This window comes from Armigeres subalbatus, chromosome 2 (assembly GCF_024139115.2).
Source record: "Armigeres subalbatus isolate Guangzhou_Male chromosome 2, GZ_Asu_2, whole genome shotgun sequence".
Lineage (NCBI taxonomy): Eukaryota > Metazoa > Arthropoda > Insecta > Diptera > Culicidae > Armigeres > Armigeres subalbatus.
The window spans coordinates 407,084,225-407,107,579 of NC_085140.1; the positions used below are offsets into that span (position 1 = coordinate 407,084,225).

At 37.2% G+C, this 23,355-nt stretch overlaps 1 protein-coding gene across 3 annotated transcripts in view; it reads right to left on the reverse strand.

Moving 5' to 3' along the window:
* LOC134213340 (LIM domain transcription factor LMO4) overlaps positions 1–23,355 on the reverse strand; it is a 113,682-nt gene that overhangs the window by 72,005 nt on the left and 18,322 nt on the right. For all 3 annotated transcript variants that reach the window (XM_062692326.1, XM_062692324.1, XM_062692325.1), the window contains one exon: positions 13,241–13,394. In XM_062692326.1, the coding sequence (XP_062548310.1) occupies positions 13,241–13,394 (154 nt within the window). The remainder of the gene's footprint in view (positions 1–13,240; positions 13,395–23,355) is intronic.

Consider the following 23,355-nt stretch of genomic DNA (forward strand, 5'->3'; position numbering starts at 1 on the left):
GGTGAAATTAACTCAAAAATACCTCATTCTGTTATTGATACCATACTTATGTTATGTTTTGCATATCAATTTTTAGTATTATTTTTTGGTATTTTACCTCTTATGCAAGGCTAGTTCATACCAATTTCTGTTATCGAGGTCGTCGCTCCTGTTCGGATAGAATCGATTTTAAGGCAGATTTATTTTATCAATTTCTAGTTCCACCTCAATTTTCAAAACTTTTCAAATGCCATCTGATTTTTCCATGATTTTTGTGGATTTTTTCATAGGATGTTTTAAGAAATCTCAAGGCCAGAAATAATTGAAATACTAATTCCGCAAAAAACGACTTAGTGCGTCTGCATTCAAAATCTTGATTTTTTTTTGTAGAAATATTATTCTATACTTAAGTTATATAAAGCTAGCAGAACGTACTCTACGTTGCTTAGGTTTGCTGTTAAGTCTAGCCGCACTCAAATACAGTTTTTGTGTTTGCTCACAACTCGCCCTAATATTGCATTTGTACAAATTTTTAGCTTTCCTTGTAAAATTCGCCAATTTTTGTATATAAAACCTGTCCACGTTAAATTTAGGACACTGTGACAATGTCCAATTGATTTGTAGCCATTTTATCACTTTGTACAAGAATGAAAACACGCTGAACGAATCACATAAAGCAGAGAGATTGAGATGTCATGTAAATTGATCTTCTCAATGGTTTGTGAAAATTTAAAAAAATCGCATTGTATGATGTGTGTCCGAAATTTAACGTGGACAGGCTTTATAAACAATGCTAATGATAAGTGAGACAATTTTAAAAATCGATCATCCCGTTCTTGAGTTAAATGGGTGCAAAGGAATTCTCTATTCATTTTCATAGGTATATGAGAAAACTGTCCATTTTTAGTGCAATCACATTCAAAACTGTACATTTTTAACTTATTGTCCAAGAACTTCATCATTTCAAAAATCTCTATTCTGTGACGGTTTCACATAAGCATTCATTCCCTAAGTTGCCAACAACTCAGCGGCGAAATGAGTATAACGAAGCATGTGTAGCTCTTCCACCCTCTTACACCTCCCTACACTGTACAAAACTTCCTCCCAGCGACGGTAATTGAATCATAATACTATTAATTTAATTAGGAAAATTACAATTAGACCATTCTTCGAGCCATCCACTTTACATGCACACGCGCTCGCTCTACCTCTAGCTACTGCACTCACTCGTGTATGCTGCAGTGGATGGTGTACGCCAGGCACGCACCTCAAACCCTCGCCCTCAATACGAACAGAATTGAATCTAGTTGGGAGGATGACGGTGCGGTGGTGGGAAAGGCGATGCCCGCTCTTGATTACGCTGAACTACACGTTTGACGTAGCGCTCACGCGTCAAGCTCTAAGTAGCGAATGACATATAAGTACAGGACGATACAGCAGGGAGGCAGACACTCGAGTAAATTGAAGTGCATCCTTGATTTGCTCCGTTCTTCCTCCTTATTGCACAATAAGGGGCTCTCATCTTCGGTAGAGATAACCATTATCGAGATGAAAGTTTGAGGCAACATCTGATAATGGAGATATGTGTTGCAACAAGTAATAAAGTATTGGTCAGGAGCAAATTAACGGAAAAATGGGAATTTTACAGTGCATGCTAAATTAGCTCATCGGAAAGTGAGGAGCAATCTCTCTAGGGGCTCATTACTGACGTTTACCAGGATTGGATTTACACGAACAGAATCTGGTCATTGTTGAAACACGTTTGCAAACTTGATACTAATAGAAGACTTCAACAACATTTCAGAAAAGATAAATCAAATGTACAAATGTACATAATCAAATAAAGTGCGTATTGAGTTAGCAACCATGATTACAATTATTTAAAACAAAATATTTCATCTCAATCAGCTTGTGGATCACTAGGAATAGGATCATTTTCCAACAAATCCGACCCTGCCCTGAACAATTGGGCAACGATTCCCTGAATTCGTAGTTTCCGCACGTACACGTCAAAATTCCACTTTGCACTTCGTACCGAATACCGAGATATCCGAACCCGTCAGACGGATAAACTGCCCCAAAGGAGCCAAATCGTCTATTGTGTGTAAGGTTGCTAGGCGAGGGCTCCAAAACGAACGCCAGCAATTCAATTATCATCTCCCGATTATCCTCGAAAGCGAGCGATGCCGACGGGACAGCCGAAGAATGCACACCAGCCGGACGAACCAAAAAAAAAAACTTTTGACCACGCGGTGGTCTCGTCTCGACACTGGGCCTCCGCTGTCCCCTGACTGGTGCTACCGCTCATCATTGACGAGGTAAATTGATGCAATTACGCTAGGAGCAAATTCAATTACAGTTTTTCTCTGGTGCCACTTTTCCGAGCTTCTCGCAGCCATCTGCTAGGAACCGGCTTTTGCCTGGCCTGGCAAGCAGTTTCCCGAGGGAATCGTACGTTTCTCAAAAAACAGTTTTTCACTTCCACCTTTCGCTTTGTTGGTTGCAATTGTAGATTGCTGGTTTCTTCCGGCTGGCCTATCTCCTCGACGTCATCGCCGGGGGAAGGAGGTGACAGTTCAAAAGCAGTTTCGTTCGACACCTAATGATAGTGTTGCTGTCCGTCAATCGGGACGCCCGCGTCGCGCTGGTGTGGATGTTGATCACCGGCGTCGATTCGTTATCGATGCGTTCTCGTTTCGATTTGTTTGTTGGAGAAAGCCAAAAAAAGTGCAAGGAGCAGGCGAGGATTCTCTGTCAATTTTCCCAAACACCAAAAGTGTTGGCAGTTAATGAATTTTGGGGTTTCTTGAACGTGACGTTTGCCGGTTTCCCTAGAATTTGGAGAAGGCGATCCGTTCGACGGATGGCTTGGGAACATCACTCAAATTCCTTCACACGCGTTGCGTTGAAGGATTTCGGCGAACGAATGACGGAAAATTGGAAGAAACGATGCAGTAGACAAGGAAATATTGGTTCAAGGCTGCAGGGCACTTGCTGAACATAGGCTCAGAAAATTCTTAGATGTGAGAAAAATGGCTATATTAAATTTTCACTTTTTGACCTTCAGTGAATGACGACGGATATTGTTAATTTATTTTTTTTTGATACAAGCTGCTTTGAAACACTAGCAAAAATCATATTAAACAACATGTTTAATCAAAATCATTTTATTTACAATAGGAATATTTGGAAAGGATTTATCACTAATTATCAAGTATTATTGGAAAGATTTTAAAAGTATACTTAATAACCACTTGATCCTATAGTAGCAAAGAGCATCTTAGTATCAGAATTGCCACGAGTCTTGTTCCTATAAACTATTTAGTAAGCACTTGGTGCTTCTAAACGCGATTATCATAATAACGTAAGACCTATGGGGCACGAGGCACGTTGTTGTTGCTGCTGTTACCGGCACTACACATATTCACCCGCACTTTTCCGCATGAGTGCGACAGCTAAGAAAGCTCATCCATTGCGGCACAGTCTATCCTTTAGCATTGGTGGCCCCCGGGTGGTTGGTCTCCACACTTCTCGCCGCACTGGCCGCCTGAGGGGAAAAGACCTCCACTAAAAGCGGGCGCGCGCGTCACGTGTCTATCAGTTGCCCCTTCGTTTGGTCAACCCTCAGCGCAACGCAATGTTGCCATTGCCGAAGGCCTGGATTGCTATGGAGCTCTACGGCTTTGCCATTTCGTAATTAGCTCGATGCAACTCCGACGAACGAGCTTCTCCCGGATTGTGAGTGCGGTGTGCCTTTGGCCTGGCATTGGCTGTTGTTCGCCGTCATTGTCAAGCGGGACAGGGCTGGTAATGACTGCATCGAAATTAATGTTCGTGAAAGATTGTTCAACTATCAATAAATGTAACAAGAAAAACGAAAACGGTTCGAATGTTTTCACTTTCAATAAGAAAAAAAAGCTTAAAAACAAAATAGATTAAAATAGAGGACGACAACGTGCTTCATCCGGATCGAGTTTTTGGGGTCTGACAAAATCGGGATATAAAACTTTCAAATGTGTTTTTCTCTATTTTTTAATGCGCGAGCGAAGCACCCAAGGGCCCCATACGCCTGTCACTGTCGAACAAAGCTCGTGTACTCTGCATCGAAGCTTAGAACCAGTGTTAGGGCGCAATCGTTAATGTGAACATTTTTATATTCGGTTAGTTACTGCAAATAAATTCTTTTTCGAGTCTCTTTAATCACGCAGGTATCTCAAGCATACCACATCGTTATATTGCTGCATGATTGAGTGCTTAACTTTGATAAAATATCGGAAATAAAAGTGTGCATAAAAATTGCCTCGCCATAACAAAAAGCCATAACAAAACCATAACAAAAACTGTTGTTTACATTTTAGAACCAGCACATGTCGGGGTAGGGATTCAGTGCTTCGCCTTCTCCCCCTGGAAGCACCACGCTAGGTGGGTTCATCTGAGTTTTTGTTATTTCTCTACTAGTTTTGTCAAGATCCAAAAAAAAAAGTTACCCTGAAAGGTTATGCTGTCACACATCGGACGACTGTTTAACAAACTCTTAGAGAACACAACCTCAGACTACCTGGATATCGTTTCGTCAAGATAGTTTTTCATCTTCAAGAAACAATGATCATATTATTACAGACTTCTTGTGACTTCCACATTCCTAGAAAATAAAATAAAATGATTATGAGAAAACTTCAATATCTTTAAATAACAAATTACAGAACAATTGATTTTCCTTTGTTTGAAGATACCGAATGAGTGCCAATGTTTTTCAAGTAATCAACGTCTACATAAATTAAAAAGTATAAATATTTTCTACCTCGTGAATGTTAAAAAGGCACTCACTCGGTCGCCATTATCAAGCGCAAATCTTCTGTATAATAAAAATGAAATGGTCTGTGTTCGTATCCGCATAACTCGAAAACGGCTGGATGGATTTTCTTCATTTCTTCAACAGTAAGGTTTGTTATAGTTTCCGGGTTTATATTATATTTCCCAATGCAAAAAATACAAGAAAGGTTGAGTAAATCGTGAAAAACTAAAATTAAGTTTCGTATGGAGATTTGCATGGGCAGTTCACAACGCGCATTTTCGCCTACTATGCAGGACAACGTCTGCCGGGTCGACTAGTCTATATAATAAAAATGAAATGGTCTGTGTTCGTATCCGCATAACACGATAACGGCTGGATGGATTTTCATCATTCCTTCAGCAGAAATATTCGTTATAGTTTCCGACGGGTTTATACGATATTTCCTCATGCAAAAATTACGAGTAAAGTCGAGTAAATCGTAAAAAACTAAAATTATGGTTCGTATGGAAATTTCGAATGGGCAGTTCACAACGCGCATTTTCGCCTACTATGCAGGACAACGTCTGCCGGGTCGACTAGTACTGAATAAAAGCGTTTTAAAGAGGGCGAAAATCCTCACGAGGAAAACTTAAATATTAGGGGAGCCTGACGGTGTTGAAACACCAAAATTTATTGATTTTTCGGAAAAGGGCTTCTAGGAGGGCGGAAGACCTCACGAAGAAAATTTGAATGGTGCTGATGAATCATAGTAGATTTGTATTTTAAAAAAAGCGCTCCTAAAATGACAGAAGTTGAAAGACCCAAGAATAAAAATTTTAGAGTTATGAGAATTGTAAATTAAATTTCGATTTAAAGTTTTTAACTGAAGCGTGGTGAAATTGATTTTTTTTAGAAACTAATATTGCTCTTTTTCATTTAAACAAAATATTTGGATAGCATGATTTCTATCCCAGAACTTCATTGCACTTTAGGGACTACCAGATCCAAGAACCACATAATAGGTATACAGTTATATCCCGATTTTATTTACATTTTATTACAGTTATATCCCGATTTTATCACCCCTGGTGAATTTTGGGGTGATAAAATAGGAAATATGACAAAACCGAAAAAAAAATATTTTCAATGTTTTAATTAATTTCAATCTGAATTAGTTTATGCGCCTTGGGAAGGTAAAATGCGTGATTGGTACCAGTTATTTCTTATCGAAAAGGCTTAAAAATCCTTGGCAGGTACTCAGAAATGATTTATAATAAGGCGGTGAAAGTGTTTTTTTTTATGAAAATCAATGTTGTTTGCGGTATTATTTACAAAGATAAAAAGAACGACCCAAATTTTATGGGGTGACAAAATCGGGTCGAAAACGTGACAAAATCAGGGGTAGACAAAATCGGGTTGACACTGTATTACATTATATTTTTATAAAATGATACAATGTATTCTACAGGAATGCTTTCCCGAGCCAATCGTTACTAGAAGGATGATTTTTATGTTTTGGAGAGCGCCTGTTCAATGATGCTAAAACATCGAACTACGTAGGTTTAAAAAAACGCTCCTACAGGCATAAGTACGTTCGGCATAATGGACGTTGGGCATAATGGACGTTAGGCATAATGGTCGATAGGCATAAAATGATTCAAAGATCATTCCATGTCATAAAGAAGGCAGAATTATGCCAATCGTCCATTATGCATAACGTTGCGGACCCGTCAAGGCACTATGTAGAAAAGGGTGGCCATTAATCGAAAAATTTACCATCTCCAATTTGTCTAACTTATATAGGGTTACTGCTCCTGGACTTCATCTCATAGCTCCGATATTGGTCTCACGAAAAACAAAGCAATGAAAAGGTATTTTGTTTGTTTATTATTTTTGTGATTTTTTTCAGCAGTGAGCATGCATGTTAGCAAAAAGAAGCGTCGAAATTGGCGCGGAATTTCTTTGTTTCGCGATGAGATTAATATATGTACAGTGAGATGGAAAACGGAACAGTTCCCCTATCATATGAAAGTATATACCCTAGATAAGATAATCGGAAAATATTGAAGCGCTATGTTTATTCAGTCAATATATATGGGCTGGTGAAGTGGAAAAAGCTGATAAAAATAAAAACCCAGATTAATCCACCTTAGCGGTGATGGCGCCTTTCTCGCGCAAAAAGGTAATAAATGTAGCCTTTACGCTTACACCTCGATGATGTACAAGAAAGGCAAAACAGTTACACCGTCTAATGTTGTGATAGAAAATTTACACTAGTAGACGACAGATGGCGCTGCCAAAAGTTTCTCGAATTTCCTATGTTCGAATTTTGACTTTCGGACAATTTCATAGTACTATGAAACTGAACGAAGAGCATACTTACGCCTAAATGCGTGCAACACGAGCATCTTTATAGTACGATGAAACTCTTAATGGGAAGCCACGGATAAAATATTCATAGATGCAAGGCATTTTTCATAACACATTATTGTTCTATGTGACTATGTCTCATCACTATTTTAATATTATCTATTTTTGCAATTTGCAATTATTATGAAATTCAATAGTGATCAACAGCGTTTTAGTCTCTGTCGGATGCAACTTGTTGCAAGAAAATCGGTTAATAGTTTCTATGTGAATATTTGGCTAATGTTTTTATGGCATTTTGTGCACACACACACACACACATACACACACACACACGCAAACACGGACAGACAGACATTTGTTCAGCTCATCGAGCTGAGTCGAATGGTATATAGCACTATGGGTCTCCGGGACTTCTATCAAAAGTTCGATTTTGGAGTGAAATGATAGCCTTTCAGTACAACTTAGTTGTACGAGAAAGGCAAAAATCGTTCCTTACTTTGATTTGTATGTTATCCAAATATAAAGTTTTATATACCATTTCAAAGTCTGAAACCTTAGCTTTTCGATAGTTTGGTTTATTTTGCACGCAAAGATTAATATCAAAAAGTTGTAGAGGAAAAACTTTAATTATCATAATTCTTCGCTATAAAATGGTCCAGCAAACCTAATGTCTCCAAATGTCCCCTCATCTGTAAATGTGGGATTAAAATATTACCCTAGTACCACCTTTTAGTGAGTGATTTGCTTGCGCATATTTGCGCTTTTAAGAGAGCGCTGCAATCAAAGTTTTCTTGAAAATGGTGGTTTTTATTCTCTATACCTCGTAATGATTAGAAAATGGACAACATTATTATTAGAAATATGGTTGCTTGCTATTTTATGCATGCTGTACTGGAAACAAAAAAAAAATGCACAAAAAAAATTGAATTTTTTTTTTTTCGCCGGAGACATTTTCTGAAGGGTTAACGATGGCCCTTAAAGGGTTAAAAAAGGTTCCTAAATATTTCTTCACATAATATATATTGCCTAGAAACAGTTTTCATTGAAAAAATATTTTTGGCCGCCCATTTGTATGAGAATTCCCCATAGTGCAAGGGGGCGGAAATTCTTAAAAAGATTATTCAATTGCTTTGTACTCAAACGTGCTGAAACATCAGAGTAGATTGATTTTCGAAATTTGGAAAATTTGAATGTTCATACATTTCTCAGATCTTTTGGATGAGGAAATGTCTAAAATTCTCCGATAAGGAGTTTCAAAAAAAGTGGATGTCTAGAAAATCTGGGAGAAGAAGCTGCCTAGAATTCTTGAATAAGAAATTCATTGAAAATCTTGGCGAATGAACACCCCTGTAGTTCAGTAGAAGAAGTTCCCTAGAAACAGAGAAGCATTTCCCAGAATTTATGGAGAATGTATTATGAAAAGGGAGAAATTCCCCAGAGTTCTCGATAGAGGATTCGGCCTGAATATCTGGGCAAGAATAAGCAATTCCTCCAAGATCATTTTACCCAAATTACTGAAGGAGGAACTCAGCTTCTGGTGGAAGGATTTCCTAAAATTCGTTTCGGGGGCATCGCCCTCAACTCTTGAAGAAAGTATTTCCCCAAAACTCTGGAAAGAAACTTCCCGAGAATACCTGTAGAAGGAATTCTTCAAGGAACTTAGAGTTTCTCGAGTAGAAATTCTCTAAGAAAAATCTGAAGGAGGAATAATCCAATATTTGGAGAACGAGTTCCAAGAAATCCCGAAGAACTCGAGAAAAAAAGAATTCTCGGAGGAAGCTCTCTCCATAACTTCTGAACTGCTGGGGCGAAATCCTGCAGAATTTCTAGAGAAGGAAAATCCCAGAATTCTCGGAGGGTGAGTTTCCAAGAATTCATGGAGCAGAAATTTCTCAGAATTGGGAAGATTAGCAAACGAAAATATTGAGTACCAACACATGGACAACATTTTACAGAAAACGATAAAAATAGATTCATTCAAATGATTTACATTCATAGAATGCCGATTGGCATGTGAAGCTCATGAGTGGTAAATATATTCCCAAATATTTGGATTTGGAATACTTTTATCCTCCGATTCAGGTTATGTAAAATCATCGATAAAACCGAATTAAGCATGAGCATGATGACCGTACACTTTGTACAGGGAACCAATGGATGGAGAATGCTTTTCAATTTCTATGAGCACATTCCGAGAGCTCTACAGCTCCACGTCGGGGTTGGGAAGAAATTGATAATGCAGTCTCTCGCCCACTGCAAGCCGAGAACCCTCTGCACCATCAAACCCGTTCATCTACTATCCTAAACGAGTTTGAGGCAAACGAATATCTAGAGGATGAAGTAATTTCCCAAAATCCTTAGATGAACTCCCCATTATTCCTAAAGGGTTAAATCCTCAGAACTCCTGGGAAGGAATTCCTTGAGGTACATTAGCCCTGCATTCCTGGAGAGCACTGGTGACGCTTGTTACGCGGTACGTTATTGGTTATTTCTGGTTTTTCGATTTATCAAAAAATTGAGTCGATCCCCAGAAAATAAATCACAAAACATCGATGAAAATCAGATTATATTTAAAAAGTGATGGAAATTTATGTTGACCGAGAAATTTATAAAATATCAGAATTCCTAGAAAAGGAATTTCCAAGAATTTCTAAGGGACGATTTCCTCGAATTTCAAGAAAATAGTAATAAAGTACCTATGATTCTTGGTTGAGGAGTTTCCCAGAATATCTGAATTAGGGAAGACAATTCTCCAGATTTTTGTTTAACGAGGAATTCTCGGAAGAGGGATTCACTAGACTTTTTGAGGGATGGCTACTCCGCAAAATTCCTGCTTGGGAAATTGCTGGTGATGGAGTTTCCCAGATTTCATGTTTCAATCACATTTTTCAAAATTCTTGGCGGAAAGATTTTCCCAAAATGATACCGAGGGAATTTTCTAGCTTGGAATCAGTTGCGAAAAGTATTATTATCTATAGTTCTTTAGTGTGTTGGATTTGGATACCAGAATGGTACTTTCCTTTTCAGGAAGATAACAACCTTTACTTATACAAGCTTTGAACTCAAAACTTTTTTTCTTGACTGTTCCGTCGTTTCTGACGTAATCACTCGCATCTTGTGTGAGTCTTGTCGCCATATAGTAATGCGAAGATTGTAACAAATGAATAGCTATAGGGTCACCTAATTGGGACTCATTTCCCATAAATTTAGGATTTCCCTTACAAATTTCACGTTCGTTAAGCGTAAGTGGGCGCATAAAAAATAATACAAGCAATGCGAAACAGATACGATTTTCAAATGTTGATCTAGATATAGGCGTAGTGTCAAAAGTGGCTCAGATTTTAACAGAGTTTGATCCTATATTTTGCTCGCGCTTGATTTGAATCGTGAGAATCGAGCAATGAGCATTTTAGTTGAGAATGAGAATTCATTTGAGTTTTTGTCAACACTGGTGATAAACAAATCTTTTTTTTTGTCTTTATTTAAGAGACTTGCAGCCCGAGGCTGGCTCGTCTCCGATAAACAAATCTGAAAATTATTGTTTTATGCATATTGCAACGCAGTAAATCTTAAAGGTTCCTCCCGAACATATCATGCTTGAGAAGGACTATCAAGAAAGGGCTCTCGAATGATTAATTTTAATAATAACAAAATAGTTATTTATGCAGTTATTTACGAAAAGATTATTATTTCATCCAACGAAACATACCGAATGTATGTTACAAAATCATCTTCTTGCGGCTTATTGTAACTGTTTCTGCAGGTTTCTCGGGAATTATTTCACCAAAGAAATTATCGCACCACCTAATTTTAAACAGAGATACTGCCGCTAACCGCAAATCGAGCACATCTGTATATGGGCCTCCATATACAGATGTGCTCGACTTGCGGTTAGCGGCAGGATAGTTCTGTTTCCAAAATTTATTTCTGATAGATTTTTAACGTCTTTTGAGATATTAAAAATCCTCAATAATTACATTATTCACCTACCACATTTAAACATAATTTACTAATGACCGTTTTTACCAGAAACGGTTCTGTAAAACATTATCAGACTTGGATCACTTGGACGCGGGTCAAAGTAGATCAGCCTTATTCCGACGAAAAAAAAACATACATGATTCCTACAGAAATGCAGGCTTCAAATTTACAATATCAGTGCTGTTTTTTGTTTTTGAAATAAACGATCAATATAATAGAGTACTTATCACTTCAAAATCAACATGAATAATGGGATAAAAAGTATAGTCATGATCCCTAGCCCTAAACATGGCAAAACTCATTACAACTAATGATATCATGATATGAAAGTCATTCGCTACTAGCCCTGACAGGAGGAATGGAACCTCGAGATTCTGATTTCTGTGGGAAGCATCCAATTCGTGTGTATGATAGTGTTTTTGCCCGGCTGATGTACCCGGGGCCTCGTTAGTGTAAGTGCGCCTTTTTGTTTTGCGAAGGGAATAATACGAAAAAGTGGAGGGTAAACTGTGTCGGTTGGGTTCGGGTGGATGAGGGAAGGACGAAAGAATGGGTCGCATACGGAACGCCGAATGGAAGGGCTAGGAAAGACGCAGTCGGGCAGGCAGGCAGATCTAGATGTTCCTCTGTTAATTTATTTAATTGCTTCGCTTCCACCCTCTCAGCTGTTGCCTGCCGGAGTTCTTTCATGAGTCCTCTGATGCTGCTCCTCTGAGAAGCATGCCATCAGCTGCTGCCGTCATGTCCTGGTTGGGATGCGAAGCAGAAGGACGACGATACACAAAACAGTGCACGGCGGCTGTATAATGGAAGGACGCACAACCATTTGCCTCTCCTCCGCCGCGCACAGAAAGCCCACCCGCAACCGTTGCATTGTCGTGCGACCAATCCCGTCATGAATGACAAGGCTTCAGATGAAGAGTGGTACCTAGAGGCACTTGCTTGTTACAGATCACGGAAACAAGTCCTCTATGACATGCCAATCATTCAAATGGATGCTTTCACATATTGTAAACCTCTGCTGCTGCTACTGCTGGTACCGTTCTGAAGAAATCCCTTAGACGTGAGCCCATCAAAGAGGCACGAATCGATGAAAAAATACTCTATGAAAGATATTAAACTGATTGAACCTTTCACTCCTATTCAAGAGTAGTTTTGGAACAATAGTGACAACCAATTTGTAAACGAATCGCTTTGAGGCAATCAACTAACATCGGCGTAGGTGCCGGGATTCCGTATATTAGTTTTGAATTCATTGCGATTTTTGAGCTACGGGTGAACTACGTGACCTTCAATGCGGTTTTATAGTTGAGGATCAGATAGACGTATCTTACAAGTACACGAAAAACATTTCGCATAGTGAGGTTGAATAAAGTGCATATAAAAAGATGTATGATAGTATATTTAATTTGTTGCATTTCCCAGAGCCATCAAAAAAGACTATGAACTTCTGTTCCAGAAACCTGAGTTCTGCACAAAGGCTTTTATGCTTCAATTTTCCTAAAACCAGCCCTATTGCGGATTATATTTCGTTCATAATGAAAGAAAAATACGTTTCGTAGCCCAAAAAAAATGCAATCCAATTTTCAAACACGTTATTAATATTCTAGAGTGCTTGAGAAGAAAAAAAACAAGAAAAAAGTAATCACCGCCCCGTGGCGAACGGTCTTGCGGTTTACGGCCTTCCGCTTACGCACAAACTATCAAATTACCTTCCCAGAGGCTCAAAATGTGCTGCCGGGCCTGTCTTCTTCGTTCGCTTGCCAACCTCCCCATCATGCTGGCAACCATGTCACCGCTTGTTCAATTAACTCTTTTGTCAGTGCCCTGAATTCCTGGCAGTACAAAGGAATTCGAGTTTCTGGCCCTTTCAAGATGTGTTGATTTATGGCTTCGGCCCTCGGTGAAAGGGTTAGGTTCCGCGCACGAGGGGATGGCGGCGTAGTAGGGGTTCGATTGTTCTTTTCTTCACGAATGACGGCTACGCCGTCAGCAGCTCTCTGGAGCGTGACAATCAATAACGTCCTTTTTCCGAGCAATTGTTCAAATCTTCCCTTTCATTGATGATAAAATGCAAATGCCTCGCTCATGGCGCGCGTATCGAATCTACGGATGGCTAGGCTATGCGGGACTTACCTGGAGTAGTCTGCTTTGCAAAGGATCATGCCGCTGCGGGTGTAACAACTGGAACCGATATCTGCTAGCATGGCACCACAGCAGGAGCATTTGAGACAGGAGTTGTGCCAGTACCGATCGAGCGCGTGCAGGAAGAACCGTTCCGTGATTTTGCCTGTGTTGGTGAGATGGAAAAACATATGGAGAACATTAGCAAAATAGTTGTGTTAAGGTGATTATACAATCAAGCCATGTGGTGAATTTCAAATTCACCACACGGTTTTCTACTCCCATTCTCAAAAGTTCAAATCTAGCGTAGAAATGTTCGAACAATGCTGAAATTCAAGTCGATTGTTAAGCATAAGTAATCAAATGATCTACGGATGTTTCATCCCCATGGGCGTTGTGGTTCTCTCAATCCGTGCTCTTGAAAAATCACTAGAAAAAAGCACGTGGTTTCCAAGATGGCCGATTTGTGGCTTTGTTGTATAACCACCTTAATGGTTTTAAAATTTTATTTCCAACTTTTTCCAACTATTGAACAGATAATTATTTAATACTCATATGTATTCGTTTGCCGTGAGACGAGTTACCATTTAATTACACCACTTTACTTTGCACTTACACTTTATTTAGTTTGAACTTAACTATAAGGTCGCCTTAAGTGTCTCGTACTTGTCTTGACTTAGTCGAGTACGAGGCGTTGAAAAAAAAACTTTTTATTTGAACACCCAGATTTTTTTACGCAGTTGGAATTTATTAATTTCTCGGATAACCTGAATTTTCACAGCTTTTGGAATATCACCTGATTTATTTTGATATTGTGATTATTTGTGATTTTTTTCACTAAAAGTCTAATGCAACGTACACACCAGTCAAGCAGTTTGACGAACATTGACTCCGCCCCCAAGAAAACACTTCGGTTGCTGCTTTGTTTGAACGTGTATGAAGTTGTTCGAACAACCATTTGACAGTTGGCGACTCGGTTGGAAAAAATTAAAACGGTTTGATTTTGGTTTGAGTTGTCGGGGGCGGAGTCAAGGTTCGCCGAACATGTTTGAGCATTTGTAGTGAAGTTGCACAAACCCCCATATATTTTTTGATGGTTGGTGCTCAAGTTGGCGCTTTGGTCGTTCGTGTGTGATATTGTTGGTCGAATAAATTGATTGTTTGTGCCACTGTTGGTAAAACTTAATGGATGTTTGAATAAACGAGAGGTGGAGTCAATGTTGGTCAAACTGCTTGACCGTGTGTACGTTCCATAAAATTGCTCAGTCCTTAATGAACAATAGGTCACTGCACGGACTGCTTTGTCTCTTTCTCGCTGCAAAGAAATTTGAAAACAACAAGGCCAGTAAATGTCAAAATTTATAAAGAACGAAAGAGAAAGAGATTTCGTGCAGTGCCCTATTATATTTCTCGAACGTCAAAACATCATCTACTGATTGGTGTTTTACACTACAATTATTTATTTATAATCATAACCTCTGCTTTCAGCTACAAAGAATTCATCCTAGTTTTTGACTCCATGATGAAAAAACTTCGAATCCTGGACATCAACATGAGGCTGATTCACTCGTAGGTCGACGGTGGAAATCAATATTCAAGCACTAAACGTGGCGGATTCTCAGATGTATTAGATAGATGGTCGGTTCGGACTCCGGACACCAGGACAGCCTGGATGCGTTTGACCGACATTAAATTTTGTTTCAATCAATCCGGTTTGGTTTCATTTCAACGGGCTTGTACGGATTCGAAGAACGCAGAATCTTTGAGGTCGTTCAAAAATTACGTCCAAGGTTTGAGGGGGGAGGGGGGTAAAAGTTTTGTGACAATTTGTGACAGGGGGAGGGAGGGGGGTTCGTGTGACGTCCATCCACAAGATAAAATTTTGAAAGCATTTTAGGAACAACAGCATTTTAAAAACATATTAAAACTGCTTGTAAGGGACATAAATCACTATGTTATTTTGTATTTGTATTTGTATTTAATTAATTAAATCACATTTACGTTGACGGGGAGGGGGAGTCAATGATTAGTGGCAGTTTGTGACAGGAGGGGGGAGGGGGGTTGAAAATGCTGGAAAACGATGGACGTAATTTTTGAACGAGCCTTTTCTCAAAACTCATTAAAACATTTTGCCGAATTCATTTTCGCGATCAAACATTTCGCGGAATAACAATGGTGCTATTGAACCAAAGACTATTGAACCTTCGCTAGCTATTTTCTATTTTCACAATCTTTGTAATCTATTCTATATACCTAATAAAACAAAGTTGGCATTTGTACGACTGCGCAACATTGAATAATAGACAGCCTAACTTTTGCTAATTTATATTCGTTTCCTTCTTCTATTTACGATGAAAAATGTTATGATGAAACTGGAATACTTTTATCAATGCTCAATATTGTCAATACGATACACCGCGCGGATGTTGTAATGTTTCTTAAAGCGCATTCGAAAGGAACATCCGCACCCTAGGAAACGCCGCAACGTTGTCTTCCTATAAGAATCGAGTTTACGAGCAACGAAAAGTGCGATGCGTCGTTTCCTGTGGGGAGCGCCGCGTGTACTTTTGAGGAAATGCGTTAAAATATTTGTTGTGTTTTTTTAAATAACACAGCTCAACAATATGTTGCCCCTAACACCAATTAATGTGTTCCTAGTAGATTTTGGTAGATAATCTAGTAGATAATCTAACGAAATGTGGTGAATTTTGAGCAAGTTAAACATAATTAGACTGATTTGTGTACAATTTTAGTAAGTGAAAGACTTGTATATAAGCCTGATTATTTTCTGTCAACGGTTTTGAGAGGAAAGTAACAAGAATTTAATATAATAGTTTGTCCAAGCAAATAAATAATACGATTTCATTGAAGTAAGTTCTATTAAATGTAAATATGATGTTGTATTTCCTCTGGCATGACAAATTGAGGCATTCCACGGGGGCATGTCAGTCGATCCTGAGCGACCATTTCGAAAATATTTGAAACTCTGCACAGTTTTTCAATTTCATCTAAATCGTCATTTTTCGATATCAAATCTTCATATTGAGTCACGACTAACTTTTCAAAAGGGTGTATGTGAAAATGGTTCAAAAATATTTAAAAAGCTGCACAGCAAAAACGGAATGTTCGATTGTTATGATTTTTTCAGCAAAGTTAGACAACTAAATGGTGATTCTTAAGAAAATGTGCACAGTAAAAAAAATTTTTTTTTGCCTTTAAAAATATCATTTTTGTCACAAAAACTCAAATATCTCAAAACCCTATCTTTTTTCGAACGTAATTTTTTTAGGGAAAACGTTCCATTATATTAGCTATCTACTATCTATCTACCACAAACATTTCACAATTTTCACATTTAGTAAAAAAAAATTTTTTTCTGTGTAAGTTATTTCGAGAATTGCAGTTTGATGCAGATTTTATTGTTAAGGGACGTGATTTAAACAAGTTGTTTTCATGATATGTTGATTTAATTATTCATAGCATCTATAAGAAACTTAGACACGATCCAGTGTTGTGATCAAAAGTATTGATAGTGTCATAATTTTCATTGCACGTGACTGGCGAAAAATTCTTTTAATAGTGTTGAAACCTGTTGATAATAACGTTGATAGAAACATATAAGAAATGTTATTTTTAAGACAAAAGCTGCAAAACAAAGATTTATATACACGTGTACGTCTATAGTTTACCTGCAAAAAATATACCTCTTAGAGAATAGACTTTATGATCGGGAGGAAACGGGTATCTTCAACAACAACAAATGCATGATAGGTACATACCATGACAATGCTCACGAAAAAGCAAAAAAATTACTACTACTAAGGTTGTTAAAGATCTTATAGTAATTTTTCTTCAGTCAACAAATGACACCAAACTAGTCAGTAAAAACTTAAAAGTGATTTTGTTTATTGAAATATAACGAACAACATGAGTAGCCGCTTTCTCAACTATTGTAGGCCGTTTGATGGAAAAAGTGTAACGAGTTAAAGAGTTACGAAATCTCACCGAAAGCACCATAGATAAACTGAAAGCGACTGGTTATGCTCCAATGTCCACATTGAATACAAATTTACGCATTTGCACGTCCTGCCGTCTAAACGTTGACAAAAGAGCAATCTGTATATCATCGGTTGAGCAGAGCGCAGGAAGTTCGAAAACGACAACAACTGAGGAATTGCCAGATGTATCGACAACAACTGAGGAATTACCAGAAGTATTAAGTGCTGAGAGCCTTGCCACCGTACCATCAGCGAAATCTGTTTCAACAAATCAATCGGAAGATGAGTGTATCCAAAAGGTCAACATCGAACGCTTTAACGAGGGCATAGCTGGGATAAAAGTGACTCCGATTAAATGGAGTAAGATGGACTACGTTTATTACCCGGAGAAAAAATACCGTGAAATAAACGAAGCTGTACGAAGAAACCTCTTCAAATTAGGACCTTATGATGTGGAAAATACAGACTACGATGAGGTAATTATAAATATGAAGGAAAGGTTCTCGAATGCAGCCACGACAAGGAAAGAAAAATTATTGATTTTGTCGATGCTGCCAAGTTCGTGGTCTATTCAGGATGCCATTGATGAGTTCAAAACCAATAAAAATACAGTAAAAGAGGCAAAACAATTGAAGAATAACTGTCTTTCAACCAAAAATACTAGGTCTAGTACTGCATTAACAGATGAGACAAAAGAAATAGTAGTTCAATATTTTGAAGATGATGAAGTAAGTCGAGCTATGCCTGGTCAAAAAGATTATGTATCAGTAAAAAAGATGGAAAGCGTCAAGCGATCCAAAAAACGATTAATGATGACGACTTTGAAAGAAGCGTACACACGCTTCAAGGAAATTCACGATAATATTAAAATAGGTTTTCCTCATTTGCAAGCCTTCGGCCAAGGCAATGTAAGCTTCTTTCCAATTCAGGAACACATAATGTGTGTGTGCACAACCCATGAGAATATTAATCTTATTTTACATAGTTTGAAAAGAATCAATTTAACAAAGGATATTAAAATGTTAACTGGTAGTCTTTTGTGTGAAAATACAACATCAAATTGCTATCTACGATCTTGTTCGGATTGTCCAGATTCTTCATCATTGGAAAATACTTTATTCGCTGAGTTTGAAGAAAAATATATTGATCAGTTATCATTTGAGCAATGGGTGACCACGGATAGGTGTGACATAGAAACTATTGTAAAACCTGTAGATGAGTTTGTGTCATATTTTTGCTTGAAATTAGAAAGTTTAATCCCTCACAATTTCATTAAAACAGAACAATCCAGCTTTTTAAAAAATACGAAAAATACATTACAAAATGGTGAATTTTTAGTCATTTGTGATTTTTCTGAAAATTACAGCTTTGTATTGCAAGATGAAGTGCAGTCCCATCACTGGAACGTACAACAAGCTACAATTCATCCATTCGTTTTTTTATTTTAATGGAAGTACGCAAATTGAACACTTAAGTTTTATTATAATTTCCGAAGATTTAAGACACGATTCAGTATCCGTAAACTTGTTCATTGAAAAAATGATTAACTTTTTACGCGTTGATAAGCATAAAGAAGTCAAAAAGATATATTTCATGTCTGATGGAGCAGCGTCGCAGTACAAAAATCGTAAGAATTTTTCGAGCCTATGTCAATTTAAATCAATGTACGGAATTGATGCAGAATGGCATTTTTTTGCTACATCACATGGCAAAGGTCCTTGTGATGCTATTGGAAGAACAATAAAGCGCATGGCCACAAGAGCAAGTTTAGCCAAAGAACGTGAGCATCCAATTAAAACTGCGAAAGAACTTTTTGATTGGGCAAATCGTAGAAAAGAAAAAGATTTAACCAAATTATCATTTTGTTTTATCACTACTGAAGAGTACGAAATAAAGGCTTCAGAGCTCAGCGAGCAATTTAATAACGCGAAAACGATCCAAGGAACCCAAAAATTTCACTGTTTCATTCCATTGTCGGAAAATAAAATTAAAGCAAAACTATACTCAAACTGTGCTGATAATAATTCAAAAGTGTTCGATATTTTAAAAAATTTGAATAAAAATAAATAAAAAAAAAAGTTTTAATAAACTGTTTTCATGATATCATAACCCATACCAAAATTCAAACCCAAAACTCTTAGAGTTTCTATAACAACATTGTGTAACTGCCACATTTAATTTAATACTTAGGATAATATTAATTCATTTTTATTTATTTATACATATAATATTTATACATATAATATACATAATATCGATGAATACATAAATATGGAATATCATACAAACAACTTGTTTAACTCACGCAAGGCCCTTAACAATAAAATCAGCATCAAACTGCGATTCTTGAAAAAAAAAAAATACACGGAAAAATTGTGTGAAAATTGTGAAATGTTTGAAATGTCATAACTTTTTTGTTTATTAGTTTACCATCACCAAATTTTTATGGTAGATAGCTAATATAATGGACCGTTTTCCCTAAAAAAATTACGCTTGAAAAAAGATAGGGTTTTGAGATATTTGAGTTTTTGTGACAAAAATGATATTTTTAAAGGCAAAAAAAAAAATTTTTTTACTGTGCACATTTTCTTAAGAATCACCATTTAGTTGTCTAACTTTGCTGAAAAAATCATAACAATCGAACATTCCGTTTTTGCTGTGCAGCTTTTTAAATATTTTTGAACCATTTTCACATACACCCTTTTGAAAAGTTAGTCGTGACTCAATATGAAGATTTGATATCGAAAAATGACGATTTAGATGAAATTGAAAAACTGTGCAAAGTTTCAACTCAATAGAAAATCATGAATTAAAAATTTTCTTAAATTTTGATGCTGTTGCTTGGAATCGCTCAATTGTCAATAATTGCTCAAGTGATATGATGTACCTACAGTCACTTGAATCTCCTTTATTATGTTCATTCTAATAAAGCAAGTACGGGAACGGTACGCAGTTCTATATATTTTGATTATTCCTGCTATTTATGATCATTACAATATTCCCGTGATAGAAATTCGGGCGGAAAAACTATTCATCAGCAAAATCAACCAAAAGTGGATAAGTTGCATTCGATCCTCTTTGTGTATGATTGCATACAAGCTGAAACGATGGCTACCCAACGGGAACCGGAAAACGTGAACAGTCTAAAATCGTGTATGGGGTACGTTTTTATTGACTTGCGTTTAAAATACTGCGTGAATGTTACAATAATCCTAATGCATTTTCATTTATCTGTGGTCAGCTTATGACAGTGAAATGGAAAAAAGTTCACTAGTTTCATCAAGTTTTGTTATGTGTTGAGACGCAAAGTTATGCGCCAGAAAAAAAACCATGGGCTCCACTCCATTTGTATGCTGTTCAACATGTTACAGGCTTTCTGCTGTGCGGCATTATGGTAAGTTCGTTCGAAACGACGGAAGCACCGTTACCACCGTTATTGTAGGAGCATATCGTTAAAATTTAAGCAAAACATCAGATCCGCCTACTCTGCATTCTGATGTTTCTCTAATTTAACAAAACAACGGCATGAATGAGAAAATCTACGATGAAGTTACAAAATGTTTAAGTTACAACTGGTAGAGGATTTTAATTTGCTTAATTTGTAATCCGATCTGTTTCCTTGTTGATAAAAAGAAAGAAACTTTCTGGATCATGATGTTCGCACTATATTCTACCAGGGAAAGCATCAAAATTTAGAATGCTTCTATTGTGAGGAAAATGGATGTTTTCCGGGTCTCGGCGAGTAAACTACGCATTGAAGACAGTGTTCAAATTAAAAACAAACAAAAAAAAACTTTAATCCAGTATCTGAAAGCCTTCCGTTTGATGAAATGCAATATGTCGCTAAAGATCCACCTCCTCCACAACGGTACAAAGAACAACACAATTGCAACATTAGATCGAATCGTATATAAAGAATCGTAGATTGATCAAAAAAAAACCCAGATTAATCCACCTAGCAGTGATGATGCCTTTCTCGTGCATTATAAAATATATTGAAAGAATCACATTAGAAAGGTCAAAAAAGCTCTTTAGGAGAATAGATCACATTTTTTCGATCATTTAGCATATTTCTGCATTAATTAAAATGCACCGCCATCATTCTCGGAAAAATTTTTTTTTTTTGTTTTGAATTTTTTTTCAAAGGGGGGACCCTTGGGAAAAAACAATGATTTTTCAATAATTCCGAAATGCAATGTCCGATCAAGCCAATTTTTAATAGCAAACAATGGCACCGCATTCCCCGTCGAATGCAACTAGTTGCGAGTAAATCAGATAATGCTAAGTTCCAAAAAGTGTGTCTACAAAATTTGTACACATACACACATACACACACACACACATACATACATACACACATACAGACATCACCTCAGTTCGTCGAGCTGAGTTGATCGGTATATAACACTTTGGGTCTCCGGGCCTTCTATCAAAAGTTCTTTTTTGAAGCAATCATATAGCCTTTCGGTACAACTTTGTTGTACGAGAAAGGCAAAAACAAAGAGAAATAGAAAAGAATAACATTTTAAGAGGAGGAGAAATGTTGAGCATAAAATGAAAAATAATGGATATTTTATTAAAACTCAAATAAAACATATCTCGCGCTTAGTTTCATAGGGGCGTAACTGTATTTATCAATTTTTCTTCGTCGATGTTTTCTTTTTATCATTGTACCGAATTCCGCTAGTTTGTCGATGATTTAATTGTTTGGTGTGATAAAGGATGATTGTATCTTGCACCAGAATCATTAATCACAGTTGTAGCTTTTAAAACAATTGAGTTATTAACAAAATATAAAATCGATTAAGAGAAATAAATCAATACAGTTACGCCCCTATGATACTAAGCGCGAGATATATTCACAAACTGACTAGTATCTCTATATTTCATTCTACATTTTCATATCCCAGTTCCTCTGCCCGCATGTTGTTGAATTTTTGGTGGCTTCCAACTGGTGGAGGTGGCGTTTGCATACAAGTTTTTGAAACTCACTGAATTTAAATTTAAAGAAAACCGAATAGAAAACAATTGTAACGTGCAAATCTGATGAAAAATCATTAGATCAGATGTGCTTATATCGTTTAGGGTATTGATTGGCCTAAAATTATGTTCATGTGACAGTCCATCGAAAAGTGCCAATTTCTTCAAATTTGCGGTATTCATCCAGCTATATCTCAAAATTTGGACGTGTTTGAGCATATCTGAGGACAGATTTGGATTCAGCGTGCCAAAATCTACTGAAGACACTTCAATTGGTTCTGAGGACCCGCAAAAGGTTAAATTTTGTTTTCCGGTGTTATATGTCATATGTAAAAAAGGGAATTCCCAATTATAGAATCCCAAACAGAAACGCTTTTACAGTAACGTTGAACCAAAAAGTACGTACTATAATTAAAATAAATCTTATTATACTTACAGGGTCCGGCAATTGAATTGCTTCATTAGAATTAACATTTACAACAGATAAATTGATCGAAACAAAAATATTTCATTCGATTTCACGAGAAATCATATCACTTTTTGAAAGTTTATGGGTAAAGTTCATCTTTTTTGTCTTTGAGCTAAACCACTCGTTGCAGATGATTGAGGAACGCATCGTACGAGTCTCGGGACTGCTCTAAATTTTTTTTACCAGAGTTCACCAGATGTCACTACAGGATTTGCATGGAACAGTTGGGTTTTCTTCACTTTTTGAGCCAAATTTTGTCGTGAGACCCAACCCCTGGTATCAAAATAACGACGTGCCCACGGTTCGACGATGTTTTGTAGAACTAATTTCCTCCACGTATTTTGTATTATATTACTTTCACTCACTTATGTAGCAGTTCAATTGCCGGACCCTGTATAATATATGTTTGCATACACATGCTAGCATAGTTGAAATAATATTTAATTAACAGGTGTGTAGGAATTTATTCAACAATTTTTGTCATAATAACTTGTACGAATGTACCATGCGTCTCCATGTGCTCGTTTGCTTATATAAAGGGAATGAAGCGACGAACCCCCTTCTGTGATCAAATCAATCAGCTATCACCAGTTACCAGTCGATTTCTGAAGTCGTGAATTACAAATGCGGCAAATGAGCATAACGGATTCCAAAAAATGTCAGATTTTATCGTCCAGTAT